The sequence below is a fragment of the Lucilia sericata genome, unplaced genomic scaffold, assembly GCF_015586225.1.
Source record: "Lucilia sericata isolate MDLA Ls3-8-SP2 unplaced genomic scaffold, ASM1558622v1 Contig000456F_arrow, whole genome shotgun sequence".
Lineage (NCBI taxonomy): Eukaryota > Metazoa > Arthropoda > Insecta > Diptera > Calliphoridae > Lucilia > Lucilia sericata.
Genome location: NW_023994471.1, coordinates 159,542 through 172,159, shown reverse-complemented (window position 1 = coordinate 172,159; position 12,618 = coordinate 159,542). Strand labels below are relative to the sequence as shown.

The following is a 12,618-nucleotide window of genomic DNA, read 5'->3' as shown; positions in this document are numbered from 1 at the left end:
TAGTCTATAGTCTAGTCTATAGTCTAGTCTATAGTCTAGTCTATAGTCTAGTCTACAGTATCGTCTATAGTCTAGTCTATAGTCTAGTCTATAGTCTCGTCTATAGTCTAGTCTATATTCTAGTCTATAGTCTAGTCTATAGTCTAGTCTATAGTCTAGTCTATAGTCTAGTCTATAGTCTAGTCTATAGTCTAGTCTATAGTCTAGTCTATAGTCTAGTCTATAGTCTAGTCTATAAACTAGTCTAGTCTATAGTCTAGCGTATAATCTAGTCTATAGTCTAGCGTATAATCTAGTCTATAGTCTAGTCTATAGTCTAGTCTATAGTCCAGTCTGGTCTATAGTCTATTCTAGTCTAGTGTATAGTCTATTCTAGCGTATAATCTAGTCTATAGTCTAGTTTATTGTCTACTCTATAGCCTAGTATATAGTCTAGTCTATAGTCTAGTCAATAGTCTAGTCTATAGCCTACTCTATAGTCTAGTCTATAGCCTATTCTATAGTCTAGTCTATAGCCTATTCTATAATCTAGTCTGTGTTCACACTATTTTAAAGTTTTCTCAAGAAAACTTTTCCATAGAAATCGGTGTTCACACTTTTGTAAAGAAATTTGTATTTAAAGTTTCCTATAGAATATAGTGTTCACATCTTTCAGTAGAGATATGAAGCTTAACGTCTTAATTATGTTTCTATTCTCATATAAATATGCTTTTCACGGTCGCAAACTTTAAACACGCAAAAAAAGTGCAACAGAAATTTAAACATCTATTGTTTTATAAATAAAAATCTATGTTGAAACTCGAAACCGGTTTCTTGTTGTTAAAATTATTGTTTAAAAGAAAGAAAAAAAACTATTAATTAAAGTAACTAAATTTTTTTTTTAACTTTACTCAGATTTAACTTGCAAAGTTGTTTTTTTTTAATAAAATAAACAATAGACAACAAATAAACAATAAAATACAAAAAAAAAATCTAATAATTAAATAACAATTGTAGGAGAGTGAGAGATGGAATTGAACAATATGTACTTTTAAAATAACATTTTTCCTGTCATTCATTGTTAAACAATTGGTCATAAATACACAACATTAAAATTAAAAAGTTTTATTTCTTAATAAAATGCTGCTTATAAATCCTAATCAAAATTCCAATAAAAACTCATATTGTCAACAACGCCTGCCATCAAAACAATTTATTTTAGCACGTGCTGTTCTTTACCGGATTTGCATATTAGTGACGTTTTTACAATTTATTCATATTGCGCAGACGCGTCGTCTACAGCCATGTGAATTTGCAGGTCAACTGTATATATTGGACGTGCCCAAAACGGAATTACCTTTGTGGTCGTGTATAGCGGAATACGAGAGTCGTTATCATACCGATGCCATTGGCAAACGTAATTTAGATGGTTCCTTTGATTATGGCATATTTCAAATAAGCGATAAATATTGGTGTCAACCACAAAATAAATCTCGTGATTTATTCTTTTCGGCTAATGAGTGTAATGTTAATTGTACGGATTTACTGTTGGATGATATAACACAAGCGGTTCGATGTGCTCGCATTATATTGAAACAGCAGGGTTGGACGGCTTGGTCAGTGTATGGAGAGTTTTGTAATGAAACGTCGACGAGTTTAAGTGATATTGAATATTGTTTTGTGTAAGATGGAAATTGGAAAAGGAAATAAATGGATTTTTTTGAAGAAAATTATTGAAAGTTGATGAGTTATTTTTTAATCTTAAACTTTCTAAAGAAAACTTTGTTAACATTATCCAATAAAACTGAACTAGAACTGAACTAAAACTGAACTAAAACTGAACTAGAACTGAACTAGAACTAGAACTGAACTAGAACTGAACTAGAACAGAACTAGAACTGAATTAGAACTGAACTAGAACTGAACTAGAACTGAACTAGAACTGAACTAGAACTGAACTAGAACTGAAATAGAACTGAAATAGAACTGAACTAGAACTGAAGTAGAACTGAGGTAGAACTGAAGTAGAACTGAAGTAGAACTGGAGTAGAACTGAACTAGAACTGAACTAGAACTGAACTAGAACGGAACTAGAACTGAAATAGAACTGAAATAGAACTGAACTAGAACTTAACTAGAACTGAATTAGAACTGAATTAGAACTGAACTAGAACTGAACTAGAACTGAACTAGAACTGAACTAGAACAGATCTAGAACTGAACTAGTACTGAACTAAAACTGAACTAAAACTGAACTAGACTGAAAAATGAACTACTAGAACTGAACTAGAACTGAACTAGAACTGAACTAGAACTGAACTAGAACTGCACTAGACTGAACTAATAGAACTGAACTAGAACTGAACTAGAACTGAACTAGAACTGAACTAGAACTGAACTAGAACTGAACTAGAACTGAACTAGAACTGAACTAGAACTGAACTAGAACTGAACTAGAACTGAACTAGAACTGAACTAGAACTGAACTAGAACTGAACTAGAACTGAACTAGAACTGAACTAGAACTGAACTAGAACTGAACTAGAACTGAACTAGAACTGAACTAGAACTGAACTAGAACTGAACTAGAACTGAACTAGAACAGAACTAGAACTGAACTAGAACTGAACAAGAACTGAACTAGAACTGAACAAGAACTGAACTAGAACTGAACTAGAACTGAACTAGAACTGAACTAGAACTGAACTAGAACTGAACTAGAACTGAACTAGAACTGAACTAGAACTGAACTAGAACTGAACTAGAACTGAACTAGAACTGAACTAGAACTGAACTAGAACTGAACTAGAACTGAACTAGAATTGAACTAGAACTGAACTAGAACTGAACTAGAACTGAACTAGAACTGAACTAGAACTGAACTAGAACTGAACTAGAACTGAACTAGAACTGAACTAGAACTGAACTAGAACTGAACTAGAACTGAACTAGAACTGAACTAGAACTGAACTAGAACTGAACTAGAACTGAACTAGAACTGAACTAGAACTGAACTAGAACTGAACTAGAACTGAACTAGAACTGAACTAGAACAGAACTAGAACTGAACTAGAACTGAACTAGAACAGAACTAGAACTGAACTAGAACTGAACTAGAACAGATCTAGAACTGAACTAGAACTGAACTAGAACTGAACTAGAACTGAACTAGAACTGAACTAAAACTGAACTAGAACTGAACTAGAACTGAACTAGAACTGAACCAGAACTGAACTAGAACTGAACTAGAACTAAGCTAGAGCTGAACTAGAACTGAACTAGAACAGATGTAGAACTGAACTAGAACTGAACTAGAACTGAACTAGAACTGAACTAGAACTGAACTAGAACTGAACTAGAACTGAACTAAAACTGAACTAGAACTGAACTAGAACTGAACCAGAACTGAACTAGAACTGAACTAGAACTAAGCTAGAGCTGAACTAGAACTAGAGTTTTCTTGAGAGGAGTGTAATTACAATTTTCTATATAAAAAGAGTTTTCTATTAAGAATTATTTGATAAGATACTTAACTATTCTATAAAGAGTAAAAAATGTTGTTGCTATGTTGTACAAATTACGGTTCTAATCTTAATTAAAAAACAACTAAAATTTGAAATCCCACCCAAATATTTCTGCTTGAATAGATTTCATAATTTCCATTTTTAAATGTGACACAAACTTCCGTTACAGTTTCAATTCAATAAAAGATAATGTTAAAAAAAATTAACCAAATAAGTACTTTTAAGAAAATTTATATAAAATAAAGCTTAAGCAAATTTAAATAATTTTAATTAAATTATTGATAAAATTCGTAAAATTCAACAATATTTTTTTTAATTATACTCAAATAAACCCTAAATCCTCTTAAAACTTTTCTAAAATTTTAACTTCATTTAAATTTGAAATAATTTTTATTTAATTTATTTACAATTTTTTTGCAACTTTGCTCTTTTATTCGTAGTAAAACTCATTTGACTTCATTATGAATGTGTTTTGTTTTAAATTGTATATTTTATAGTCTTGTTGATGTGTTCTTTACAAAGTGATTATTTGCTTGAAATCAAATGAATTTTTTTTTTTTTTTTTTTGTATAAAAATAAATGTAAAAATACGTCGTCTTACTTGTTGTTGTTTTCAAAGACGTCGTCTATTTGTATTGTAAAGTCATATAAATAAATAAAAATTTATACGAAAGAAAAAATCTACAATGTAAACAATGTTATCGCGCTTGCATAGGCATGCTTTAGAGGGAATAGTGTGAAAAAGTAATCGGTTTATTTATAAAAGCAAAATTATGCCAATTTTTAATTGAATATATGAAATTTTGAAAAATGAAAATTTCATGGAAAAAAATATTTGAGTAACCATTAAAGTCAAGCGGGTAACCGGTTCCCAATTAATATTTAACTCAACTTTAACATCAACTCTATACTTTTATAGCAAAGTTTCTAGGTTTTCAAAGATTTTTATGCAGAAAAATTGTGAGTAACCACTAAAATTGAACGAGTACTCGTTTAAATCTATTAACTAATCGCTTGCCGTTTAATATTTTTGTGAATTTTTTCTGAACGTTAACATATTTCCACAATTCTAAAGTATTTCTAATGATTTTTATGAAAAATTATTGCGAGTAACCAATACTCAATGAATGTTAGAATAGTTTTTTCTATTATTTTTACTTTTTATAAAGATTTTAAACACAATTTTAATGATTTTTATCTATAAAAGTGCGAATACTCAGTAAAATTTAGCGAGTACCCGTTTAAATCAAGCGATTAACCGATTAATATATAATATATTCTTGATTTTTTCAACTATTTATACATTATTCTATGATTCTAAACAAATATTTATGATTTTTGGGGGGAAAAAGTGCGAGTACCCACTATAATTTAACGGGTAACCAGTACTCAATTGATATTATTTTTGTATTTTATGTATTTTTTTATTTATTTTTATGATTTTAATAATAATAAACATGTTAATAAATAATTTTCAACTAAAAAGTTCAAGTAACCACTAAAATTTGACGAGTAACCGCTAGTTCTTTAATAAGTTTATTTGTTTAGCTTAAAATTTACGTTTATTTTTATGATTTTAAACATATTTTAAAGATTTTTAGCAAAAAAAAGTGCGAGTACCCATTAAAATTTAACGAGTACCCGGTTAAGTCATTTCATAAACTGATTAGTCTTACATATTTTCATGACTTTTTATCATTATTATACAAATTTTTAAGATTCTTTAAACTATTTTATGGTTTTTGTGAAAAAAAGGAAGAGTACTCACTAATATCAACCAAGTAACCGGTACTAATTTAATATAATAATTGGTTTTATTAAATTTTATACTTATTTTTATGAATGTGAAAAAATTTTAAAGATTTTTTCTCAAAAAGGTCGAGTAACCACTAAAATTTATGAGATTTGTCACAAAAAAATGTGAGTACTCATTAAAATCTATCAAGTAACCGTTATTCATTTAATATATTTCCTTATTTTTCTTAAATTTCTACTTATATTTAGGAATCTAAACAAATTTTAATGATTTTTATTAAAAAAAATGCGAGTAACCACAAAAATTCGCTGAGTAACCGGTAACCGTTTAATATGTTTCGCTCTTCTGCTTAAATTTTCTATATATTTTAAAGATTTTAAACACGTTATAATGGTTTTTATCTAAAAGAGAGCGAGTACCCATTAAAATTTCAGAAGTAACCGGTATTCATTGAATATATTTTTTATATTTTCTACTAATAATCTAAAAATAATATGTATCTTAACAAATTTTAATGATTTTTATCGAAAAAATACGAGTACCCATTAAAATTTGCCGAGTAACCGGTCCCCGTTTAATATATTTCTTTCTTTTGATTGAAATATATGACTATTTGAAAGATTTTAAACATGTTTAAATTACTTTTAGCAAAAAAAAGTGGGAGTACCCACCAACATATAACAAGTAACCGGTACCCGTTTAATATATTTCTTTCTTTTGCTCAAAACTATTTGCTTGACTATTTCAAAGATTTTAAACATATTTTATTTACTTTTACCAAAAAAAGTGTGAGTACCCACCAAAATGTAACAAGTAACCGATATTCATTTACTATATATCTTTCTTTTCGGTAAAATGTATAACTATTTCTATCATTTTAAAGGTTTTAATGTTTTTTATCAAAAAATAAGCAAGTAGCTATTCAAAATTTAACGAGTAATCGAGTAACCATTATATCCATTTTTAAGATTTTAAACCGTTTTATGGATTTTTTGTAAAAAAAAACTACTTTTCTTAGTAAAACTATATAAAAAAGTTAATTTTCTTGGTTAATGGCTCGGTTACTCATAACAAGTAACCGGTTAACTGGTTAATAATATTTTTTAGCTTTAAAAAGTTGTGGTTTTTGAACGGTCATGCTTTAAAAATGTTTTTTCTTAAGACGTAATAAGAATTTCTTAAAAGTAATAAATAGAAAAATTTGAAAGCGGAAAACAAATCGGTTAATGGTTAACCACTAGAGGTTAGCGTAAACAAATCATAAAAGTATTTTTAATACTAGACGAAGAAATTTTGCATGCTCTATAAAGAATTTAAAATAAATAAATAAATAATAATATTAATCTTACCAAAATGCACTGAAAGAAAAACGTTTATTGGGTGTTGAATCATTTGTATGATTCGAAGTTGAATTACTACGAAATATACCCGACATATTTAAGGCATTAATTATTAAAATAAATCTAATTGTTAAAATAATAAAAATTATTTTGTTTGTTTTTGGTAGTTTTGGTCGAATATTTAAAATATTCTTTTTTTTTTTCTTTTGTTAAACTTTTTTTTCAGACTCTTTGGTTTCACTTATTTTTGTTTTGAAATTCTTTGCAGTTTACAAAATCTTTGGTTTCAACATTCAATATTTTATTGAAAAAGTTTATTATAATATCAATTTGATATGCTGTTTGTTTGTTAATTTGTTGTTGGTGAGTAGTATTTTATTTGTAAATTATTTTCTTCTTTTACGTTTTTTTGAAATTTCAGTTTGAATTTTATATTTCAATCTAATTAAATTAAGTTGTTGTTGCGTTGTTCTTGCAGGCATATGATGATGCAGCAGCATGAGTGAGTCACTTTAAATTTTGATCACACACGCAGCCAGTAGAGGCAGAAAACGTAAACGAAAAACAAACAAAAAAACGATGAGTGAGTCCGTCGTGTTTGCCACATGTAGTAAAAACTCCTCTATTAAGGGTTCATCATTTATAATATTTGGTTGTTGTTTTCCTGTGTGTGTATGTCTGCGTTCACACTAATTGTGTTTTATTTGATCTAGAATTAGAAATTGTTTAAAAATAAATTTTCTACATCTAAATAGTTTTAATTGGTTTGATGTTTTCTTTTAGCCTTTTTTACCATTCAAAAAATACATTTTGCAAATTATCTACACAAGTTTATTCACACCCAGTTTTTTTCGCTAAAGGAAAAGTAAATTTTAAATAAAAAATTCAAAATAAAATCAAATTAAAAATAACAACTGTCAATGTCGTTTTTAATTTGACTAAATTTGGCAAAAATACTTAAAATTTTAAAGTTTAAACATGTCCTTAATGTTTGCTAAATGATTAATTATTATAAATATCATTTAAAATTATGCAAAAACAATCATAAACATGTAACGAGTACCCGGGTAACCGGTATTCGCTTGATATTTTTTCACTTTATTTCAATAATTTCAAACTTATTTTAATGATTCCAAAAGTTTTATGCAGAAAAACTACCATTACCCAATAAAATTTAACGAGTATTCGTTTAAATCAAGCGAGTAACCATTTTTCTGCTTATATTAACCCACACTTTTCATTAATTTTGTACTCATTTAAAAGTTTCTACGAGTTTTATAAAGAAAAATTGCGATTACTCACTAAAATTTAACGAGTAATCGTTTTAAACAAGCTTGTAACCGCTATTTGATTAACATTTTCCTGGAATTTTCAATAATTTAATACTTTTTTTAAAAATTCCATTATTTCTATAAAGGAAAAATGCAAGTAACCGCAACAATTTATCGAGTAACCATGTAAATCAAGCGTAAGAGTATCCGGTCAATAACTTTCCTCCCCTTTCATTAATTTTGTACTTATTTCAAAGATTCCATTTGTTTTAAAAGAAAACACCCGAGTACCCACTAAAATTTAACGAGTAACCGTTTAAAACAAGCAAGTAACTGCTATTCGATTAATATTTTTTTCCTTTTTTCAATAATTTAATACTTATTTCGAAGATTTCATGATTTTTATGAAGAAAAAATGCGAGTACCCGCAAAAATTTTTCGAGTAATCGTTTAAATCAAGCGAGTAACCAGTTTTCTGCTAATAATTTTCCTCCCTTTTCATTAGTTTTATACTCATTTCAAAGTTTCCATAAGTTTTATAAAGAAAAATTGCGATTACGCTCTAAATGTTAACGAGTAACCGTTTAAAACAAGCAAGTAACCGGTTTTCGACTAATACTTTTTCTTCCCTTTCATTAGTTTTATACTCATTTCAAAGATTCCATGAGTTTTGTAAAAAAAAATTTCGATTACCCACTAAAATTTAACGAGTAACCGTTTAAAACAGGCAAGTAACCGCTACTCGATTAATATTTTTCTTCCTTTTTCAATAATTTAATACCTATTTCCAAGATTTCACGATTTTTATGAAGAAAAAATGCGAGTACCCGCAAAAATTTTTCGAGTAATCGTTTAAATCAAGCGAGTAACCAGTTTTCTGCTAATAATTTTCCTCCCTTTTTATTAGTTTTATACTCATTTCAAAGTTTCCATAAGTTTTATAAAGAAAAATTGCGATTACGCGCTAAATTTTAACGAGTAACCGTTTAAAACAAGCAAGTAACCGGTTTTCGACTAATACTTTTTCTCCCCTTTCATTAGTTTTATACTCATTTCAAAGATTCCATGAGTTTTATAAAGAAAAATTGCGATTACCCACTAAAATTTAACGAGTAACCGTTTAAATCAAGCGAGTAACCGGTTTTCGATTAATAATGTTCCTCCCTTTTCATTAATTTTATACAAAGTTCCCATAAGTTTTAGAAAAAAATTCCATGAGTTTTATGAAGACAAATTGCGATTACCCACTAAAATTTAACGAGTAACCGTGTAAATCATGCGAGTAACCGCTATTCGATTAATATTTTTCCTCTTTTTTTGAATAATTTAATACTTATATCAAAGATTCCATGAGTTTTTATGAAGAAAAATTGCGAGTACCCGCAAAAATTTATTGAGCAATCGTTGAAATCATGCAAGTAACCGGTTTTCGCCCATTAATTCTCCTCCTCTTTTAATAACTTTATAATAATTTCAAAGATTCTATGAGTTTTATGAAGAAAAAATGCGTGCACCCACTAAAACCGATCACGTAACCGTTATCCATTTGCTATGTTTTCTGATTTTGCTTAAAATTGTTAACTATTTTTGAAATATTAAACCAGTTTTAATAATTTTTACCAAAAAAAGTTAAAGCAACCACTAAAATTTACCGGGTAACCGGTACCCGTTAGATATTAACCTTCTTTTTTCCTATAACTTTGCACTTATTTTTATGATTTTAAAATAATTTTAATAATTTTTATGAAAAATCGAGTACCCACTAAAATGTATAGAGTAACTGGTAACTGCCTTGGGAAGAGACTTTTGTAAAGAAAAAGCAGCTCTTCCAAAGAATAAATAAAGACACCAATCTATTAGTCAAGAGATCAATGGGATTGATCCATAATGAAGAGGCCTTGGATTATTCTATAGACAAGATACTATATATTGATCTATAGTAAAGACACTTTAGAGTGATCAATGAGATCAATGATTAGTATGAGATTATAGAGTGATCTGTTGTCAGACGACTATAGATTGATCTTTGATCAGAAGATTATAGGCTGATTGATCTATAGAAAAGATACTACTGATAGATCTATAGAGAAGGTACTTTAGATAGATCTATAGAGAAGGTACTCTAGATCGATCAATAGACAAGATAAATAGGACTTTGGTCATGATATCATAGATTGGTGTCTAGGGAAGAGACTGTAGATAGATCTATAGGCAACTGACTTTGGATTGATCTATGGTTCTCAAACTTTATATTGATCTACGGTTAGGAGACTGTAAATTGATCTATAGTAAAGATACTTTAGACTGATCAATGGTCAGTATGGGATGGATTATAGAGTGATCTGTTGTCAGACGACTATAGATTAATCTATGATAAGAAGATTATAGGCTAATTGATCTATAGAGAAGATACTATAGATAGATCTATAGAGAAGGTACTCTTGATCGATCAATAGACAAGAGACTATAAATTGGTCTTTGGACAAGAAACCAGATTGATTGATCTACAGTTGTGAGGTCATATATTATATAAGGCTATTGATTGCATTCTAGTCAAGAGACTACAAAATTGAGATTATTGTCAAGAAACTATAGAACGATCAATCGTTCAAAAACCATAGTCAAAAGACTATAGATTAATCAATTGCCAAGCGATATCGAATTGATCTAAAACCAGGAGAGTACCAATCGATCTTTTATCAAGAGTATTTATATTGATCTATAGAGATTACAAATTGATCAAGAAACCATAAACTAACGATCCAATCTATTGTATAACGATTCTTGTAAAGTCTTCAAAATCTATGTATGTATATGTAATAAAATGATTTGTTCTCATTCCATCAGTTTTGTGCTACTTTTGAACTCAAAATAAACAAATTTGAATTAATATTTAATTAAGAAATTAAATTGTAAAATGTAAATTGCATTAAAACGCACGTATACGCCACCGTGTATATAATAATTATTAATGATTTACAAAAATTCTCATCATTATTAAGCAGAAAATGCTAAAATTTACACAATTATTAAGGAAAAAACCTAAAGCACACAAAAATCATGTCAACATATTAAAATTTTACCACAACTTAAAGAAAAAATCAAAATAAATTAGAAAATGTCTGAAAAATATAACAAATTATTATTAATTTAAATGCATTTGTAAAGAAAAAGTTTATTAAAAAAACAGGCATGTTTAGAACATGCACAGACAGGCCTGTTATTAATAAAAATAAAACAAGTGTAACTGCAAGTACTCACTTGTAAGAATATGATGACAAAAACAAAAAAAGTAAAAAAAAATGAAGAAAAACTAGAGCACAATGATTTCAAAGAACAAGCAAAGACGAAATTCTTGCCAAAATGACAACCAAATGAGATTTTTAGCACTTACTTGTAAGTAGTAGTTGCTGTTGTTGTAGTTAGCTAAGATTTGTTGCTTTTTAGTCAATTGTAGACTGGCTGCCATTTTTTTTAATATTACATTAAATTTTTTTTAAACAATATAAATTATTTTGGGGCAAACATCATGTTTTTTTGTAGTTATTTTTGGAAATTAGCAAAATATCAAGATTTTGTTTTGAAAGCTTAAATGAAAATTTATTTTTGAATGAAAAATTTTGGGAGCACTTGTTTTTTTTTAGTTATTCCTTTAAAAAACTATATACTTTGAAAAAAAAAAAACAAAATACTGAAGTGGATTTGTTGTGCCAACAGTTTTAGTCATGGTAACCTCATGTTTAAGGAGTAAGTACAAATAAAATAACCTCAAATTGTTAAACTGTCAATGGTTATGGAAATCAAAATAAACTGTAAAAGAGAGCAACAAGTTGTGAGCACCAAACACATAAAAAATGGCTTCCCTTATATATAATTTCCCCAAACTAAAATTTTATAACAAAATTTTACTTTTTTCTGTTTAAAAAAAATATAATTTAAATTTTAAAATTTAGTGAATTTTAAAATAGTATTTAATTTATACGTCAGTTTGACGCCTGCACGAGTTTTTAAAATACAATTATTTTAAATAAAATAAATATTTCTTTATACAAAAAGTGTGCCGTTTAAAAAGTGCTCTGCACTCTAAGACAAGGTGTTTTCACAAAAGGTGTTATTTAAACAATAAATTGAGTCAGGAGAGTACAAACTCATCTAAAGATCATTCTATAGTTAATAGTACTTAGACTGTTTTACAGTCAAAAGACTAAAGGTTACTCTATAGTCAGAAGACTACAAATTGTTCGTTATTTAAGAGTCTAAAGATTCATCTACAGAAGAGAATACAGATTGATCTATAATCCAGTGACTATAGTTGAGATCTGCAGGCAAGAGACAAAAGCTTAATCTGTTGTCTAGAGACTTCGAATTGAGATCGTTAGTTCAGGCATTTACAACTAAAAGGCTATACATTGATCTAGAGTCAAGAGAAAACAGATTGTTCTATAATCCAGGGCCTACAGATTGATCGTTAATCGAGACACTACAGATTTACTTATAGTCATGAGACTGCAGATTGATTTTTATCAGAGACGGTTTTTATTTCTGTTTTACCAACACAAATAAAACTATAGTAGTCTATGGTAGTATGTGTTTGAGCACCACTGATCCATATTAAATGTTTGGGTCACTTCAGTTCTAGTTCAGTTCTAGTTGTATTCTAGTTGTGTTCTAGTTGTGTTCTAGTTCTGTTTTAGTTCTGTTCTAGTTCTATTCTAGTACTGTTCTAGTACTGTTCTAGTACTGTTCTA

General features: G+C 28.3%; 3 protein-coding genes across 7 annotated transcripts in view; 2 read left to right on the top strand and 1 right to left on the bottom strand.

Annotated features, from left to right (window-relative positions):
* Positions 1-12,618, bottom strand: part of LOC119605083 (centrosomin) — a 71,016-nt gene that overhangs the window by 25,671 nt on the left and 32,727 nt on the right. For 2 of the 5 annotated variants that reach the window (XM_037958016.1, XM_037958019.1), the window contains exon 2: positions 6,609-7,308. The exons of the other annotated variants lie outside the window; for them this stretch is intronic. In XM_037958016.1, coding sequence (XP_037813944.1) covers positions 6,609-6,694 — 86 coding nt within the window. In that variant the 5' untranslated portion in view covers positions 6,695-7,308. The remainder of the gene's footprint in view (positions 1-6,608; positions 7,309-12,618) is intronic. 5 annotated transcript variants of the gene reach the window in all.
* Positions 1-12,618, top strand: part of LOC119605085 (ubiquitin-associated domain-containing protein 1) — a 48,511-nt gene that overhangs the window by 34,094 nt on the left and 1,799 nt on the right. The gene's annotated exons all lie outside the window — the stretch shown is intronic.
* LOC119605087 (lysozyme 1) lies at positions 1,015-1,707 on the top strand. The gene has a single exon (XM_037958027.1). The coding sequence runs from the start codon at positions 1,120-1,122 to the stop codon at positions 1,663-1,665; it is 546 nt and encodes a 181-aa protein (XP_037813955.1). The 5' UTR covers positions 1,015-1,119; the 3' UTR covers positions 1,666-1,707.

Coding starts and splice junctions, on each gene's coding strand:
- LOC119605087 (XM_037958027.1), top strand. CDS start 1,120: ATGCTGCTTATAAATCCTAATCAAAATTCCAATAAAAACTCATATTGT.